The following is a 17,393-nucleotide window of genomic DNA, read 5'->3' as shown; positions in this document are numbered from 1 at the left end:
CCCGGACCCCCGGGGGCAGCCGGCAGAAGTTGGGGTGATGGGGTGTGGGGAGGTGGGCTTGGATTCATCTCCCTGCCAGAGCAGGGCTGGTCCCTGCCAGACCCCTCCAGGGGGTTGAGGTCACCGGGCAGTGTCAGGAGCCATCGTCCTGCTGTGCCGCATCCCGGCGCGCCGTGGAGAGGGACCGTGACAGCCCCCCGGGACCCTGAGAGCCCCCAGGGACCGTGGCAGCCCCCCTGCCCTCCCGGCTCCTCGCAGGCTGTGCCAGGGAGATGCTGTGCCACATCCTGATGGCACCGCTACCCTCTCCCCGTGGCTCAGCGGGGAAGGCACGGCCCCACTCGGATCCCTGCTGCCCTGGCTGCTCCAGCCCACAGCAATGTCCCCCCAGAGCTCAGCACCAGCTGGACGAGCTCCTGCAAACACACCAGGGGCTGAAGCAACACATGGTCCCTGCTCGTGGCCCCGGGTGGCACAGCCTCTGCCAGCCGGCGTGTGGCTGTGCCATGGGGCTGGTACAGCATCACGGAGGAGCGAGCCGTGGGCTGGGCCAGGGCTCAGTGCCAGTGTGGCCATGCTCAGCACCCCTCCTGCTCCTTCCTGGCCATGGCCAGGGCCCCAGCACCAGCCAGGACAGGGACAGGCTCCTGCCACAGGCTCCCCTGAAAATGCTGAGCTGCGCTTTGCTCAGGGAGCTGGTCTTAATCTGCTGTTTTTACTCACCTCCCCCTGTGTTCAAATCAATAAATCTGTGCCTTCACAAGCTACTGGAAGTGGACTTTTTAGCAAGGAGTGCCAGAAGAGAAACACTGTGAGAAAATGGTGCAAATGCTGCCCGTTAACTCACCCTGCCCAGGAAAATGTGTCTGAAATATTTCAGAGGAGCAGCACCCCCCGTGCAGCCTGTCTGCTGGCTCAGTTCTGGCGGGTCTGGAGTGAGGCTGGGACACTTGGCATGCTCTGGTCACCCACCACCATGTCCAGCTGCCCACAGCCAGGCCCACCAGGTAGCCTGGCACATCCCTTAGCGATGCACACAGGGCTGCAGTCTCCTGCAGCATGGCACGCAGGTGTCTATTAAAACCAAAGCTCTGTTCTTCAGAGGATTTCCCCCAAATCCTAACAAAATGACACCCAACCTTTCTGTCTAATGCAGAGCTCAGTTTTCATTCAGATTTTGGTAAATGTTAACGCACGTCCCTGAGTCATAACACGCTGACACCAGGCAAACCAACCTAATTTAGTCCTCACAGGGAAGTGAATGTTTCTCTCCTGAAGCATCCAAACTTGTCACTGCTCTGTACCTAGACACGAAGCACATCTAAGGATGCTCTAATGACCTGGGAGAACAGGAGACAGCTCATTGTTCCTTTGTGTCCCTGCCATATTTTCACTCCGAGGTGGCTCCTGCCTGTTGCAGGTCTAACAGCAGATCCACTCTCAGACAGTTTTGTCCCCTCCCCACATCCAAGGACTCCCAGGACATTAATTCAGATGGAAATGCCACCTGCTTTGCACATGGAGGCTGAAAATCTTGCAGGTGGGCCGATGCCGGGTGGGAACATCACGGCGAGCGCAAGGAGGTGCCTCCGTATTCGGGTGTGTTCATCCACACAGGCTCCATCTTTGGGTGCAGCATCCAGGATGTGGTGTGCACTCAGACAGAACGAGGCAGAAATTGGGCCTGATGCCCAGAAAATTGCAGCAATTTCCTCTCAGAAAGGGCAAATAAATAAATGAATAAAATCAAGTTACGTGTGAGAGCCTAATGCCGTTACTACCATTACAAAAGCGTCATCGTCATTCCAAATGTTTCCTCAAAGAGCACAAGACCCAAATAGGCAAAGATCATTTTATAGGACAGAGAATCAAGGCTCTGGGAATTAAGGTGAACCTCTGAGCTCTTCCTCCTCCTGCATCCACAGCCCACAGCCAGGATCAGGGCCCAGCTGCACCCACTGAGAGATGCTCAGCTCACCCAGGGATTCAGAAGAGCAACAAGGGGACAAAAAAGGCAGAATTGAAGCAGACAAACTCCCTGAAGCAGGGCAGAAGTGGGCCCCAAGGAACACCCCATCACCAGCCTCATAGACTGAGATAAACAAAAACCAGGACTCACTGCTAATAGCCCAGGTGGGATTTCTCATCCCTACCCTATCCCAAGCCTAGAAAGCAGCTGGAGCCTTTTCTTAGCTTTTAATGAGTCCCAGATCAGCTTGGTTTTGATAAACCACACTTTTCCTACCTTCCCTTACTGCCTCAGTGTTTCCTTGGGGGCTGCACAGCCCCAAATCTACCGAGGGCTCCCCAAGCGTGACTGGGGCTGGCAGCACACACGACAACACGGAAGGTGAAAGGGACAAAAATAGAGAGTTGGGCTGGAAGACAAAAGCAGGGCTTGCAGATACAAAGCCAGTTTCCAGGTAAAGCTCTTAATTCCCACCGTCTGTCTAATGCCCTGGAATGTGACTTGATTTGATCCCTGGCTCTGCTGGGGCAAGTCAGAGCTGCTGCTGTGCCCACGCACGTGGCCTCTGCTGCCCTGAAAGGGGGAATTTGACTTCCCCAGCAGCCCCCCAGGAGGGAAGAGACAGAGTTTAAATGTTAAAACGCCAATTTTAACCCAGAGCTCTGCCTGGCAGGAAGCAAAGCCACTCTGTCAGGGAATATCCATCCCTGTAGGAAGTGGGGGCATCCTTCAGGGAAGGTGGAGGTGGCCATCACAGAGCCAGCATCAAAGCAGGGATGGGATGAGGGGGAAGAGCAATTGTGCCTGTCAAAAGCCATGTTTTCTCCCAAGAAAACAAGATCCTGAGCTCAGCAGGGTGACACTGTACTTGGGATGTGGGATGCAGGAACCATCACTCCAACTCCAGCCCAGGCTCCGAAAACACCCAGGTTTTAATTTCAATGTTGTCCTGAACAGGGGCACAAAGCACATCCAGAAAAAGCCTGTGGCACTCACTCTCCCTGTGCCACAGCCCACCTTCCTCCTCTGGAACTGCCCTGCAAGTGGGCAAACAGAAGGGTTATTCCTACAGCCCCCAAAACTGCAGCACATGGATTAAACACACATCCAAAAGGACACAGTTCAACCCATTTTCTTACAAATGCTAAGCATCAAATGCTGCTGTTCCAGGGTTGAATCAATGAGAGCAGGGACTGATTCCAGTTTGACCAATTCCTTTCCAAATGGAAAGCACATCCCACTGCTTGCCAGGGATTCAGTGACTGACCCACTGGTTCTTTATTTATTACTTTGTCAACTCAAAATCTCTCGGAACCCCCCTGCTCTGCTAGTGCTGCTGGAGAAGAGCCTGGAGAGAGCACAAAGGGATGATGCCAAATTAAAGCCTTCATTTGGAGGCACTACCTCTGGATCTCATCCTTGAACTCGGAGGGGTGGGACAGGGAGGTTTGTCAGTGTCCCCAGGGAGGTGGCACAGGCAGCACCACCCTGCACAGCCCTAGCTGGGATTTTGCTTTTCCCAACCATTTTTAAGCCTGAAAGTACCCACAGCTGTAGGCAGGAGAGGGTGCCAGCAGATACCACCAGCTCAATCTGGTGGATATCAACTGGGGGGTATCAACACTGCTAGGGGATGCCAACACTGCTGGAAGAGACCCCTCCATCCCTCCGGCGTGGCTCAGGACTGACACTACCTTCAGTTTCCCTGGCTGGGAGCTATGAAACATATGTTTTATTCCTTCCAATGAGCCTAGCTCCAGCATGGCTGTGTGCATGGGAAGGGGGTTAATTGAAAAGCAACATGTGCCTGGCTCCTTGGCTCACTCAGGGCACTGTCTCCTGGCTGATGCACAGCTCCTGGCAGCTTCCCCTCAAAGATCCCTGCCCTCGATTGCTGGGGAGGCTCGGCTGAGCCCATCCAGGGGATTGCACTCCTTACCTGGTCAGACAGCCTTTGCATTTGCTAAGTAAAGCAATAATAATAATAATGATAACCGGGAAACTTGGCAAAAATAATCCTAAGGAGCTTATTCCAGGCTGTGCCGATTACGGCTCCTCAGCAGCGCTGATATCCCAGTGCACCCTGGCCCCCACTGCTCCTCTGCTTGGATAATATCTGAGGTTATCTGTGCTCCAACAGGCCCTGCTAACAACCATTATTTGACCAGATTTAACCAGCAATTACTAGCTGTGAACAAAATCGCTGTGGTGAAATACAACCCACATCCTATTACAGCGCAGACACAAACAAACCCTTGCAGAGAGCCAGGCGAGGGCCAAATGCCAGCAGGGAAGAGCCCTCTCCCCTCAAAATACTGCTTAAGGTTCCCAGAGACTTTGTGAAACACCCAGCCAGCAGCAAAGGTGGATGGAATCTTCCTGGCCAGCATTTTGTTACCTGGAGATGGGCCTGGAAAGGAGCTTCCAGGAGGGAGGGAGGCATCTGCTGTCCCTGCATCTTCAGGATGGGCCCAGAATAGCTCTACTTTTGGTAGGGGCTGATGTTTAGCGTGTAGCATATGCTGCCATTTCCATGTGAATCCCAAAATACTTGGTGTTTTCTTTTGTAGTTTTAATGCACTTGGTTTCTTGGAGTCCTGGGGAATGTCTGCCCTCCTGCCAGGGAGGGGCTGTGCTCTGCTCGTGCACCCTGACACGCCACTGCCAGCACTCCAGGCACCTGCAAACCAAGCAGAGGGGATAATCAGCTGCTGTAAATCTCAGCTCTGTGCAGCACAGAGTAAATCCACACAGGGATTCACCAGGGTGGATCTGTGCACAGGAAAATCCACCCAAACGGTGCCCAGGAGGAGAGTGACATCGATCCTGGGGCACAGCACTGCCAAGGGCCCAGTCCTCAGGGGCTTTTTTCTTAGGGATGAACCTTTTTAGACATTTCTTCTCTGATTTCCCTCATGATCTGTGGGCTCCTCTCAACTCCAGAGCCTCAGCAGGGGTTTGCCATCACCAGGCCGGGCAGAGCCACCCTCTCACACGGTGCTGGCTCTGATTGTTGTGTGCCTGTGAGATAAATGCAGACCCACTCCCTTGCAATCAAGGGAGGGGAGACTCCTGTGCAGCATCAACTCCTATTAGACTAATTTTATCTGCTCTCAGTGCCTTTCCAAGCTGGAGTCAACGTCCTCTGAGATTATCCAGCTGACTTGTCTTAGGAGTTTTACCCTGCTTTTACCTCTTCCCGACTGTCTCCCAGCTGCAGGAGGATGAGAACATTCCTCCTCAAGACTTCCCAGACAGGCAGGAGCAAAGCCTGGTGTTAATTTGGCAGCAGCACCTTACCCTGTGGTGACTGGGACATGGATGCTGGCCTGGAGAGCTGTGCTGGGGCTAGGCACTGCTGCCTCCTGCACCCCCAGCTCTTCCCACTCCATAAATGTCCAGAAACAGAGTTCCCATCAGCATTTAGGGCCCGGCCCCGTTGCCATGGAAATGGAGAGACTTTCTGCTCACATTTTGGTGGGAAGAGGCATTTCAGGAGTCACACCAGCTCCTGGAGTCAACGCAGGAGGAGCCAAGTGAGGGCAGAAAGCAGCCGAGCTTCACAGAGGCACCGCAGGAAACTGCTCCCACCCCACGCTCTGGGAATTGGGAGCTGGATGAGAGCAGAGAGAAAAGGCCACCAATAACCAGCAGCAGAGTGAGCTCCAGGGATTCACGAAATAACATCTTGGGTTTGCAGTATTAAAGAGCAATTTGGCTGCATTAAGAGAGCTTTATAGCTGCTCCTCTCCCACATCCTCATCAGGCTAAGGACATCCTGTCAAAAGCAATCTACCCAAACCACCCCCCCCGTGCAGTCCCTGTACCTGTCACAGCTCTGGGGCAGCTCTGTCCTGCCTGCTGCTCCTCCCAGGGCTGGGAGATGTCCTGCCCATCCCTGGATCGTGAGGCTCAGCCACGAGCTGCGAGAGAATGATCCGTCATGGATGGATGCCAGGACGTTTTCCTGGCCCCATCCACAAATCCCAGCATCATGCCAACATTGTGAGAAGCAACACAAATGAAAGAGCAGGAAGAGGAGCGAGAGGAGGAGCAGGAAGCAGAGACCCCACAGATTCACTGTGGGATTAGGCTGCTGCAGAGGCAAACAACCCCAGATTCCCTGACCCAGGCAGGGCTGCTCACAGAGGTGCCACAAAGACAAACTCACAGCAACACCTGCAGGTCAGCAGGGAAGAAATTGAGGCCAAAGCCCAGACAAGCTGATTCCTGCCTGGAGAGCAGCATTCCTGGCAGGGCTGAGGAAGGCAGGCCAGCCTGCAGGATGCTCTCGGATCCACGGGCTCTTCAGCTGCCTGACCTTATGTCACCCGACTCAGGACAAAGTTCCTCTCCACTGTAGGGAAGCCCAAGCATTTTCCAGCTCTGTGGTGAATCTGGGACAACAAAAGTTTGGAGCAAAGGATACCCACCAGCTGAAAAAAATGGGAGACAAAGGGATTCCTCAAAATACAAACTTTAAAATGAAACCCGTTGAGGGGGGCACCTCCCAGGTCATTTAGCAGCCAGAGGAGTCACTAGATGGCCCTGCTAGTCCTGTTCATCTGATCACAGCACGGATATCGAGGAATGCTGGTTTGGCTGCTCTGCAGGACCTGGGAAATCTGCTCCACGTCTCCTTCTGGGAGGAAGGGCCTCCCGAGGGGTGGCAGCCAAGTGGCACCTTGGCCAGGACACGTGGCAGGTGAAGGGTCCTTCCTAGTGCCACCATGCCCTGGATGTCCTCTTCCCTCCCTGAGAGTGGCTCCACCTGCCAGGGATGCTGGAAGCCTCTGCCTCAGCGTAATCGTGTTGACAGTGATGGGTGTAAGAGCCAAGGAACCATATTAATGAACCCCGTGTTGCTGGATAATCATGACATTAGCATTATTGGATTAACATTTGCATAATTTGGGCACGAGCTGCTACCTGCACGGAGACATATGTTTACATGAATTTACATCCATTTGCATCCCAATGAAGCTGCATCCTCAGCAGCTTCCCGGGTGACCAGTCACGGGCCATTGGCAGCTCCACCCCAGGGGACATCTCCTGCTGTCGGGGACAATCCCAAGCTCAGGTGCCGACAAACAGCAAAGTTTCCCCTCCTCAGGGTGCTCCTCACACAGGTTGTGCCTCACTGTGCCCTTTGCCGTGCCAGGAGCAGCATCCCCAGCCTCAGCATCGGGGTCACCCAGGCTGAAGCCGTCCCTTTCCCAGTTCCCACAAACTCCTGCTGCCTCCCAGGTGCCAGGATAACGGGCAGTTAAAGTCCATCCTACTCACAGCTGTGGAAAGGGATCGATAAAACACTCCCAGCAGGCTGCGAAGCTCAGAATTTAAGAGGCTAATAAAGGGAACCCAAAATGAACTCCTTTCTCTGTCTTTTCAAATCGCGTGCTCTTTGATTCAATTACTTGATTTTAGAGGAACGGGGAGGGAGATTCAATTACTTGATTCTTGATTTCTTAGCATAGGAACACGGACTCTGCAACCACGGAGCACAGAAAGGCAAAAAAAAATCCCTTCAAAGCAGCATGGCAACAATTTGGTGGCAACACCAGGTTTAGAGGGCTGTAAGAAATCAGCAGTTTCCCCTCCTGGGCTCCACAGCAGCCTTAAAGGAGTGCAGTAACATCTGAGCACAAAGTCCTACACCCCACCCACAAAACCACAGGGTGAGAGGTGGCGGCTGCCTGGCTGCGTGTCCCTGAGTGCTTTCCTAAAGGAGAGCTGCTCAGGGAGGCACCAAATCCCTTCACAGCCCCGGGAATTATGAGCTGGGAAGGGCCAGGAGCTGCACAGGCATCTCCAGCCCCAAAAAATTGGTGTTGGCTCCATCTGAAGGCTGCCATGAAAACAGACAGCAGGAGCAGCCCAGGGGCGTCCAAAGCATTTCCATGCAGGCTCGGGGGAACCACAAGCCTCACTGCCACTGAAAGCTCTGCAAATCACAGGGATTTATCTCCCAGTGCTGGCCTGCAAGGTGCAAAGAGCTAAAAACCCCAAAGTGCCCTTGGGATTAAACCTACCTGAACCACCAGCAGCAACGAGAGCAGCAAATCCTGCAGGGAGCTCACTGGGAAGTTTTTTCCTGGGATGCTGTGAGCTGGAGCAGCCCTCTCTGCCCTTATCTGGTGCTCACAACGATGCTGCCACCTCAATAAAAGCTCAAGTGGTGTTTTCAGGGTCTACTCACCCAAACCAACCCACACCCACTTGGTTTCTTGCTGCTTTCTGCCAATGAAGAAACTGGAAAGAAAAGGAGCACGGAGAAACCACTCACTTGGGTGAATCCAAGTGTGGGGGATCGGGTTCAGAGCCCAGCTCTGTTGTGAGGACGGTGAGGAAGGCAGCCTGGCCTTTTCCCTGCAGCTTCAAAGCCTGGCATTTAGCACATCTCTGCTTCAGCCACTCAGGCTGTTAAATGGGGACCTTTTCACCCACAAAAGCCACGTCAAGACCCCTTGGGAAACTTTTATCCTTATTTTAAGTTTTCATTGTATTTCATTCCAAAGTTGTTCCCGCATCTGGAAACCTCTGGAAGCAAAAAGCACATGACAGACAGAAACAGAGGGGTCAGAGGCACTCTCACCTCGACAGCAGGGGCAGCACCAGAGTTTCTGGCTGAAAAAGCCCTGCTTTGGAGGAGGAACACGTTTGCAGCTGATTGTGTCATTAGGTGCCAAAGCCAACTGCTAATGCCTGATGGCTCCGTGTCACGGGCAATGAGGCAAGAGCCCAACAGGAGCCAGCAGGAGGAGGGAACGTGCTGGAGCATCACTGCTGGGACCTGGACTTGGGCAGAGCACTGAAAATATTGATGGGACACTGGATGGAGGCCACTGGAGGGCTTGATCAGCCCGGGGCTGCCGGTGTGGCTCACAGCTGGACACACCAGATAACAGGAGAAAATTAAACCCCTTTCTCTCCCTCTCCTCTCTAGTGGGCTTGTCTTGGGAAAGAGGGAGGAGGGAGGAAAGGCAGCCCAGTTAATGAGTTCTGCTGCTGTACAGCAACCTCTAGCCCTGCATCCTCCCCAGGCTGGACCTCAGCAAGGGCTGTCAGATCCTGGGGGATGCAGAGATGCAGGATCAAGGGTGCAGCCCCTGGCACAGGTCGGGAGAGAGCCCAGGGAGCAAGGCAGGTGTGACTTCCAGCCGGGGAGGAGCAGGACCAGCCCCAGGCACAAACCTTGATCGCAGTGGGGCTGAGCTCCCTGCCCCACTGTGGGGTGGCTGTGCTGCCCCATTAAGTAAAACCCCTTTTCTGTCTCACCCACCTCCACAATACATCAGGACTGAGCCCGTGCTGCAAAAATCTGACTCCTGCACGCTTCCCTCTCCACAGAGGTAATGTGCCAGGCTGCATCTGATTTCTTCCTTCCCTTTCCAGTCCTTTCACCCTCCTTTCCCTATCTTCGAGGAACAGATGCACCCATTCATAACCATGCAGGAGAAAGTATGCATTCACTTTCCCAACCACAGTGCAGCTGGCAAAGCACAGGAGGGAAAGCGATGTTCTGCACAAATACAGAAATTATCTGCACTGATCTTATTAAGCTTGAATGGGGAACCGACAGGAAAAGAAAGGATGGAACTGAGAAGCATTGTTTGGGTGTCGCATCGTTATTGTTTATCCTCTCCAAGCACTCCATCATCCTAATCCCACCATCTCCCACGGTGACAGGTCAGGAGCAGGGATCTGGGAAACAGCAGGATCCAGAGCCTGCCAGAGGGATGCAAACCTGGCAAGGCAGTACCTGGGGGATCCGGCAGCACCGCGGGGAAGTCCCCCCTGAAATTCCCAGGCAGGCCCAGGCCAAGCATCCAACAACTCCCAAACGTTATCAGTGTTAAAAAGATTCATGTGGTACCAATTAGCACCAGAGCGCTAGGGTAGGCAGGGGTGAGGGAGAAACAAAGGCTCAGAAACTCCCCAACCCACACCCTCGAAGGGATACTCTTATTTATCACACGAATAAATCTGATGCCAAGATGCCCAGGACACAGAGGGCTCAGGCCAGCTCCTCCCTGGCAGTGGCATCTGCTCAGCCCAGGTGACAAGAGCCAATTCCTCATGCCACAGGCAGCACAGCAACTCTGGCAAGCACAGAAAAAAAATCCCAAGGTGGGAATTCAAACAGAACACAAGTCACCTGCTATCAAAACCGGGGAAATCTGGCAAATTTCCTACTTAGCACTTACCACATCAAGGCTGCTCAATGATGCTAATTAAACAGGTACCTCCCAGACACAGGCAGGAAGATTTACATCCCTAATTTGCATTTCTCAGTTTATTTTTCTTTCCTCCAAGGCACCATTTGAACGGCCACGGTGTGATTGCTTGGAGGAGTTTAATTTTGCACGACTGTCATTTGAAGATGAAGGTCTGTCCCGCCGGCAGCTCGATGGCTGCTCCTCCTGCCCCTGCTCTCCTGCAGTGGGGCTCAGCTGTTCACTGAGATTTTCTTGCTTTCTTGGGCTTGGCTTCACCAGCTGAGAAATAAATAATGCTGGGCTCAGCTGCTCTGGGTGATCCAGCTGCTGTCCCCATCCAGGGGCTGGGTATGGATCAGTCTGGGCATTCTTTTGAGGGTGAGTCTCTGAAATACCCAGCAGCAGTGCAGGGTTGTTAGGACCAGTCTCAGAGGTGTGATCTCTCCACCCAGCTCCCAAATCCAGCCCCAAAACCTGAGGCCAGGGCAGCTCCCACTCATGAGGGGCTGCTCCCATGGGATGGGACAGCATAGCTGGAACAGGAGTTTGTATAATTGCAAATAACTAAAAGCAGCCACAGTCCTGTGGTAATTTGTCACCTCTGAAATCAGGAGTCAGTCACACTCGGAGGGAAGGTGTCTCTGCCAGCACCTCTCTCCTGATAAGGCTCTGATTAGCAGCAATCTGATAATAAGTGCTTCCAGTGATGAGTCTGGTGGGAGAAGGGATGAGAAAAGGAGCTGGTGACGCCTCTTTGCTGCATTTGGTCAGCTCCAGAGCAACCTGGGGGGAGGTGATCGTGCCCCTGTCTGTGCTGCCATGGATCCTCATCTCTGTGGATGCCTCTCACTGCAATTCCAGCACTGCCTGGACGTGCTGCTGATCGAGGAGATGGTCAGGGAGGAATCTGAATAAGCAGCTCAGGATGAAAGTTTTCCACAAGGTGCTGACCCACCACCTGCCATCCCACACCTGCTGAAAGTCTCATTACGTGAGGGCAGCATCAGCCCTTCCAAAAACCTTCCCTGAACTCGCTGTCCATCACACCCACCTGCAGAACAAGGTGGAAGGGCAGTCTCTGAGGTGGAGAGGAACAAAGTGATGGGAGGAAGAGAAGGGAGAGGTGGGCTGGTGAGACACCGCTACTGCCAGCCCTCTCCCCTTGAAAGAAACACCTTCTGGGAGGGGAGCAACTGCTGCCAGGTTTAATTTAAAGAATGAACTCCAGAGGTTATTTGCCAATTTGTGTCACTGCCCAAGCACTCCTGCTGACTCTCCAGACTCAGTAATGGCCAGAACCACGTTGCCCAAACACCAGCTGCTAGCCCGTTTGCTTTGGCTACGCTGAATGTGCAGACGGCTCTCGCAGAGGAAGCACTGCCCTCCCCTTCCAAAACACAACTGTAAAAACCAAACATGGGAACTTGGCAATCCACGGGCAGTGTTTCTGACTCAGAGAGATCCCCCAGCTGACTCTCCCATCTGGTGGCTGTTGTCATGGCAAGTGGAGAGGGGAAGCAACAACACAAGAGCTGCTCAGTCCTTGACACGCTCCATCCTTGGACTAATGGCAGCTCCCCAGCAGAACAATCCCAACAGCAATTACCGAGGTGCTTTTAGAATGGGGAAAGCAAAAACAGATTAAAAAGCTCTTTGAAACCTTGAGGCTGAGTGCTGAGGAAACGGGAGCGGCCAGGGCCGCGTGCACTCGGCGAACAATGAGGAGATGCAGAGGCACTTCTCTGTGGGCCAGGTTAAACGGACCCCGATTGTCGGAGAGCCTTGGGAGGCTGAGGGGACAGCACTTGACAAAAGGACAATTGGTGCTGCTTTGAGAGTCGTGGCTGCAGCGTGGAAAACCTTCACAGAGGGGCTGAGGAGCAAATCTGTGCCCCTGCCACCGCCAGCATGCGTCACCGAGGAGGGGACAAGACAAAAGATGACTTTCAAGTGCAGAAGTCAGTTAAACTCCAGCCACATGAATCACAATTCCACTGGCTGGGTTATTGTCTTGCCTTGCTGGAGGATTTGGAGAGCATCTATGAAAAAACTTTTTTACTGTTTCAAGAACGGCGAGAAGTTGTCACTGAGCAAAAGCTTTATTGTTTCCAGTAGTAAAACACCAGACAGAAGATGTGAGGGATGGAGACGAGAACAAGAAAATAATAAACACAAATGACCAGGGCAGACTGAGCACATTCACTGAGCTCTTCTTGCCCACATTGAACCAGCTCAAAAGACAGGGACAGGTTTAGGATAATATTCCAACAAAAGCTGCAAAACACAACCAAGAGAATCACCACAAAGGGAAAACTGGTCTTCAAAATAAAATAGTGCACAGGGCTGCAGATGATCCTCTATCACATTCAGTTGGGCCTGCATCACATTGTCCAGGACCAGATCCTTCCCTCAGTCTTTCCACAGCTGACTGAACAACTCTGGTTCGAATTCAGGTGGAATTACCCCACGGAGTTAAAATATAGAGGTAAGAAAGAAAAGTTTCCAGTCTCACTGGCACCAGAGCTATGTCAAGTTTACCTCTGAGAGGGTTTTATAAAAGCTGGCCTCAGGTAAACATCAAGCTGATGCCTCACTGTGGCACAGCAAGCCAGCAAGGATTCCCAATTCCCAAGCTGGCACCCCACAGTGGGGGAAATGCTGTGGGAGGTGGGAGTGGGAATGGGGACACGACTGACCTGCCTGCACTGCCCAGGAGTGAAGCACAAGGAACTCAAGGGGAGTTAGAAATGACACTCAGGATTTTAAAAGCTCTTTCCAACTCAGTGTAGAGCTGGTGATGAGAAAGTAACAGGTTTAAAGAAAATAGAGTCAATTCCTAAAAGTCTTTTTCCTTCTCCTTCTGCTGTGGAATTAACTTAGGCTGGCAGGCCAGGCTGTCTGAGGTAATGAGCACGACAAGCCTCACTTGGACTGTCAAAAGCTTCAAGGCAAAACAGAACTCCTTTTGGTGGCTAGACATTTTGGAAATTGAAGACCCTACAGCTCTCAGAAGAAACAGCTCTGAAACCACACCAGTATTTCAGCAAAAGCTGACAGCTGGAGTTACTTTTTCAGATACAGATAATAATTCTGGCATTAGCCCTTCCAGAGATGCAGCTGGTCAAGCCTTAATGGCCAGGTTAACAACACAGACCATGCCATAAAATATCCCTCAGTGGAGAACAACCTCATCCCTTGCTCTCTCCAACACTGATAGTGTGGACCCCACATTCAGGGATTTCCTTTTCTGCCATCTCAGGGAGCCCATGTGGCCCAAAGGTTTTGTTTTCATTTGTAGAAGGGCAGGAACACATCACAGAGGAAGGGCTGGAAGCATTTCACCAGCAACCTGCCAGAGCACATTAACTGGGAGAGCAGTGAGGGAATGGTCCTCTGTTGGGCCATGTTCATTTAAAAAGAAAGTCGAGGATTGATTTCCGATCTCCTGCCGGAGTGTTCCAGCACCCAATCTCATTTATCTTCATACTGCAGCCATTTGTAAGAACACACACTACATGCACACAGAGTGCCCAGTGCAAAGGAAAACAGAACAAAAGAGTAATAACCGAGGGGAAAGGCTGACATTAATGGGCACAAATTGCCTTTAACTCCGTGATTTCAGAGGGAACTTTTTGGAATCCTTTGTTTCTTCATAATAGACAGGTCAGCTCCAAAGCATTTAATAAAATCCACAGACTCCTACCAGCCCAGTGTGGGTTTTGTTCAGGTCTTCAAAGATCTAATTTCTCTAGAGATGTGAGGTAATTTGATTTTTCTCATCTTTGAGGCAAATTGTCTGTCCCGGAGAATAAGCAGGACCAGGGCACGCAGTTTTCAACAGCCTGACTCATGATGACACCACCACCACAGTCAGCCAGATGCTCAAGACTTACAGGAAAAAGGCAAAAGAAAGGCCCTTGCTCATGTAAGGTGTGCATGTGGGAGGGGAATCTGCAGAGCTTTACAAGATAAAGTCATTTGAAAGCTTTTATCCAATTCACGTACTCACAGGCAACCAGCTGGGCCTGGGGGTGAGCAACCACACATTTCCCCTGACCCCACGCCCTCACACGGGCCAGTGCACAGCCAGGAGGAGTGGAAAAATCACAGCAAGTTCCTTGGAGTGTTTCTTTACCCTGAGCAGAGAGAGAGGGAGGGAACGGGAGCACAGCTTCACGGGCTGGCTCCTGGTGCCCACACCAAACTCACTCCAGTCAGAACAAGGACAACAAACACAAGGAGTGACCCTTCCCCATGGGAGCCAAGTGCAAATCACAGCCCCAGTGCCTCTTTTGGGGTTCACAGAGGACAGGCAGGTGCTGTCCCAGTGCCTGTGGAAGAGCCGGCATCACAGCGTCGGCCCTGGCAGCAGTCCCTGTCTGGAGTGAAGTCTATGGAATGGGAGTGCTGGATCCAGGAGAAAGCAGCTCCATCTTCTCCTCCATCAGAGTCGTGTTCTGGCGTGGAGCCGTCGTTTGCCTGCAAAATAAACAAAGACAGAAGTTTTGTTTGGAAAGCAGCGAAGGGGAGAGACTCCACCAAGTTGTTTTACGTTGCTTTTGCGTGCTCGGTGCCATTTTAAGAGCTTCCTAAAAATAATAAAGAGAACATCTATGCATCATTAGTCCAGCAGTCAGGGCCCATTAGACTTGATTAAAGGGAGAAAACACAGGGGAAGGAAAAGCGGAGAGGAGGAGAAATAAGGAGTTGTGCTGCTAGAACTGCCCCTTCAGTACCTGCTCCCCAGAAACCTCAGCTCTGAGGGTGACAGAGCAGATCTGCTGTGAGACCTTCCTGCCCTCCATGGGCCATGGACAGGAGCCACAGCAGGATGTGGCCCTTGCCCACAGCTGTGGATGGGCACAGGACAGGCCCTGCTCTGCTCCAGATTTGGTCTCCTGTTGACTAAACAAACCTGAGCTGATCACTTCAGCACCCCTGGCAAAACTCAGGCTCTGCTGGGACACACTGCTCCCCCTTTTGGAGAAAGGACAGGGGAATCACAGCACTCAACATGAATTGTTCAAGGCACAAGGAGTCCCAAGGCAAATTCCCCCCACCAGCTGCTGCCTGACATCCCTGTTAAAAGATAACCTCCCGAGCCATAAAACCCCTCCATGTGTTTACAAAGACTCCAAAATCCAAGCTTTTCACTTCTATCTTACTGACTTCCCCTGCTCTTTCCTTCCTGCTTTGTTTGGGAAGATGACATCAACTCTTGCCCTTGGTGCTTTGTGTAAATGCTGAACAGAAAGTTGGGAGCGTGAGGAGCAAACGTATTGCAGAGGGCAGAGAATAAGTCTGAGGAGGTGGGGGCAGGAGGCCAGACAGGCTGTTTGATCAAAGACCACAGCACAGACCTCTGCAATGTGAAAGAAGGCATAAAAATAGGAGTTCCATCTTCAGCAGCAGACTTGTTTCCTGATATATTGAGCGAAAGAGCCGAGAGAATGAATCTTTGTCATCCCTCTATTTTGAAGGAAGAAGCCTTCAATTTAAAACTCCATAAAGAATAAAAAACAGGAATAGTTGAAGTAATTTATTTTTTTAGTTACTTGAGCCTTTATTCACTTAACTTCAAGGCAGGCTTGAAAGAGCTGAAAATGTTTTGCTTCTACCATTCGAGGATGAAAATATTTTAATTCCTTCAAACATGGAAGGGGCCACAGGCTCCTCCTGAGGTTCATATTCACAAATGCATTGTATCTGGAATGCAAACCTTGAATCATTTCCTAACTGCCACTACCCAAAGCTGTGCTTTATTTATAAATACAGCAGGACCACTCGGTGCTCTGTGGATGTGAGGAGGCAGAGACAGCTCAAAGCTCCTCAGCCATGAAGGCACAATTCAATTTTTTCACTTGGGGAAAGACAGAAAACTTCTCCTCCTCGGCAGCAGGACAACTCAATCCCAGCAAGCTCTGAGCAAAAAGGGCATGAAGAGCAGTCCCCTAAATGTGATGAGGCAGCCAGTGAAGGAAGCAGAGGCTTGGCTGGGAGAGGCTGAGTGTGGGTGAGGGTCTTTCCTTCATATCTGATCCCTCTGTCCTTCCTAAACTGGGCCCTAAACGCAGGCAGAGGGAGGCAGGGCAGGGATTACCCACCTTTTCCACCCTGCTGCCAAGTCAGCCCTGGAAATCCACAATGGCTCACACAAACAAGGAACAAATCTGAAAACATTTAAGCAACTTTCTCACCAAGCACAGGAAAACAAAAGTCAACTCCCCAAAGACTTCATGAGGAAAGTCATTAAAGAAATTACTACCCCATTTGGAGCCTAATTACTGTTAGGACAAGTTTTTTTTTTTTCTTCCTACATGGAATGGAGTAGTCAGACCCACTGAAGCAAAATGTTACCTCCTCATCATCCCTGAGGGAGCAAAGCAGACATCTGAGAAGCAGAATGGAAGGGAAAATAGCAGTTAATGCTTTAACTTCAAATATGCCCAGAGAATTTCCTGCCACAAAAATAATGCAGAATGGCTCTGCCTGGCTCATGTATTAACAGCTTGAATATTTATGAGCAAAAGTGGATGCCACAGAGAGACACCACCTCATTTCAGTCAATTCCTGAAAGACAGGGCATAAATCTCCCCAAATAAAGAGAGCTGGAAGCAGCACTCCCTGTCCATCTCCCTCAGCTCCAAGCCCTTTTCTCAGCTCTCTCCCAGCACAAAGCAGCTCAAAGGAGGTACCTAGGAGCTGCAGAAGGGTCCAGGCTGGACCTGCTCACATCTGGGGGTTTTTCCAGCAGGTCTCACCCCGTGATTGCAAACCAGGACATTTCTTACCCCTCACCAGGCAGTGCCATCCTCATCTCAGCTCCCAGCCCAGCCCCAGCCCTGTTTAACGTGGCTCTGTTTAAGTGCCAGCTGCTGCACCACTCTTTAAGTATTAATGATTTAGACAACACATTGGCAAGCGGGCAGGGATGGGGAGGCTGTGATTTGCACTCCCTCATTAGCTTCTCTCGTGGCTGCCTCTCAAACCTCCTGCTTCCAGCAGGAATCAGAGCTTTCTCCAGCCCCACAGCCCATGCCAAGCTCGTTCACCATTCCCCACCAGCAAGCTGCTCATGGAACAGCAAACAGGAGTCACCCATTTCTGGGACAAGGCCCTCAGAAGATGCTGAGAACCCCATCAGCTGGCACCCATCAATGCAGAACGTGATCTGAGGGGAGATGCCTTTTGTTTAATTTACCCCC

General features: G+C 51.7%; 2 protein-coding genes across 17 annotated transcripts in view; both read right to left on the bottom strand.

Annotated features, from left to right (window-relative positions):
* Window positions 1-9,793, bottom strand: part of DOC2B (double C2 domain beta) — a 38,854-nt gene extending 29,061 nt beyond the window's left edge. The window contains exons 1-6 of one of the 12 annotated variants that reach the window (XM_069033665.1): window positions 9,732-9,793; window positions 8,002-8,221; window positions 6,141-6,405; window positions 5,797-5,892; window positions 5,441-5,582; window positions 4,368-4,649 (exon numbers count right to left, since the gene is read on the bottom strand). In XM_069033665.1, the coding sequence (XP_068889766.1) occupies window positions 4,368-4,427 (60 nt within the window). In that variant the 5' untranslated portion in view covers window positions 4,428-4,649; window positions 5,441-5,582; window positions 5,797-5,892; ... (1 more) ...; window positions 8,002-8,221; window positions 9,732-9,793. The other 11 variants (XM_069033658.1, XM_069033661.1, XM_069033660.1 and 8 more) reach the window with 11 other exon arrangements.
* A 2,475-nt stretch (window positions 9,794-12,268) lies between these two features.
* The window catches only part of RPH3AL (rabphilin 3A like (without C2 domains)), a 34,974-nt gene continuing 29,849 nt past the window's right edge, over window positions 12,269-17,393 (bottom strand). For all 5 annotated transcript variants that reach the window (XR_011155949.1, XM_069033671.1, XM_069033674.1 and 2 more), the window contains one exon: window positions 12,269-14,667. Coding sequence is in view for 4 of the 5 variants with exons in the window: in XM_069033671.1 (XP_068889772.1) it covers window positions 14,633-14,667 (35 nt within the window). In the remaining variant the exon portion in view is untranslated. The remainder of the gene's footprint in view (window positions 14,668-17,393) is intronic.

Source organism: Aphelocoma coerulescens, chromosome 19 (assembly GCF_041296385.1).
Source record: "Aphelocoma coerulescens isolate FSJ_1873_10779 chromosome 19, UR_Acoe_1.0, whole genome shotgun sequence".
Classification (NCBI taxonomy): domain Eukaryota; kingdom Metazoa; phylum Chordata; class Aves; order Passeriformes; family Corvidae; genus Aphelocoma; species Aphelocoma coerulescens.
Note: the sequence above shows the minus strand (reverse complement) of the source record. Positions and strands in the feature narration are given on the sequence as shown.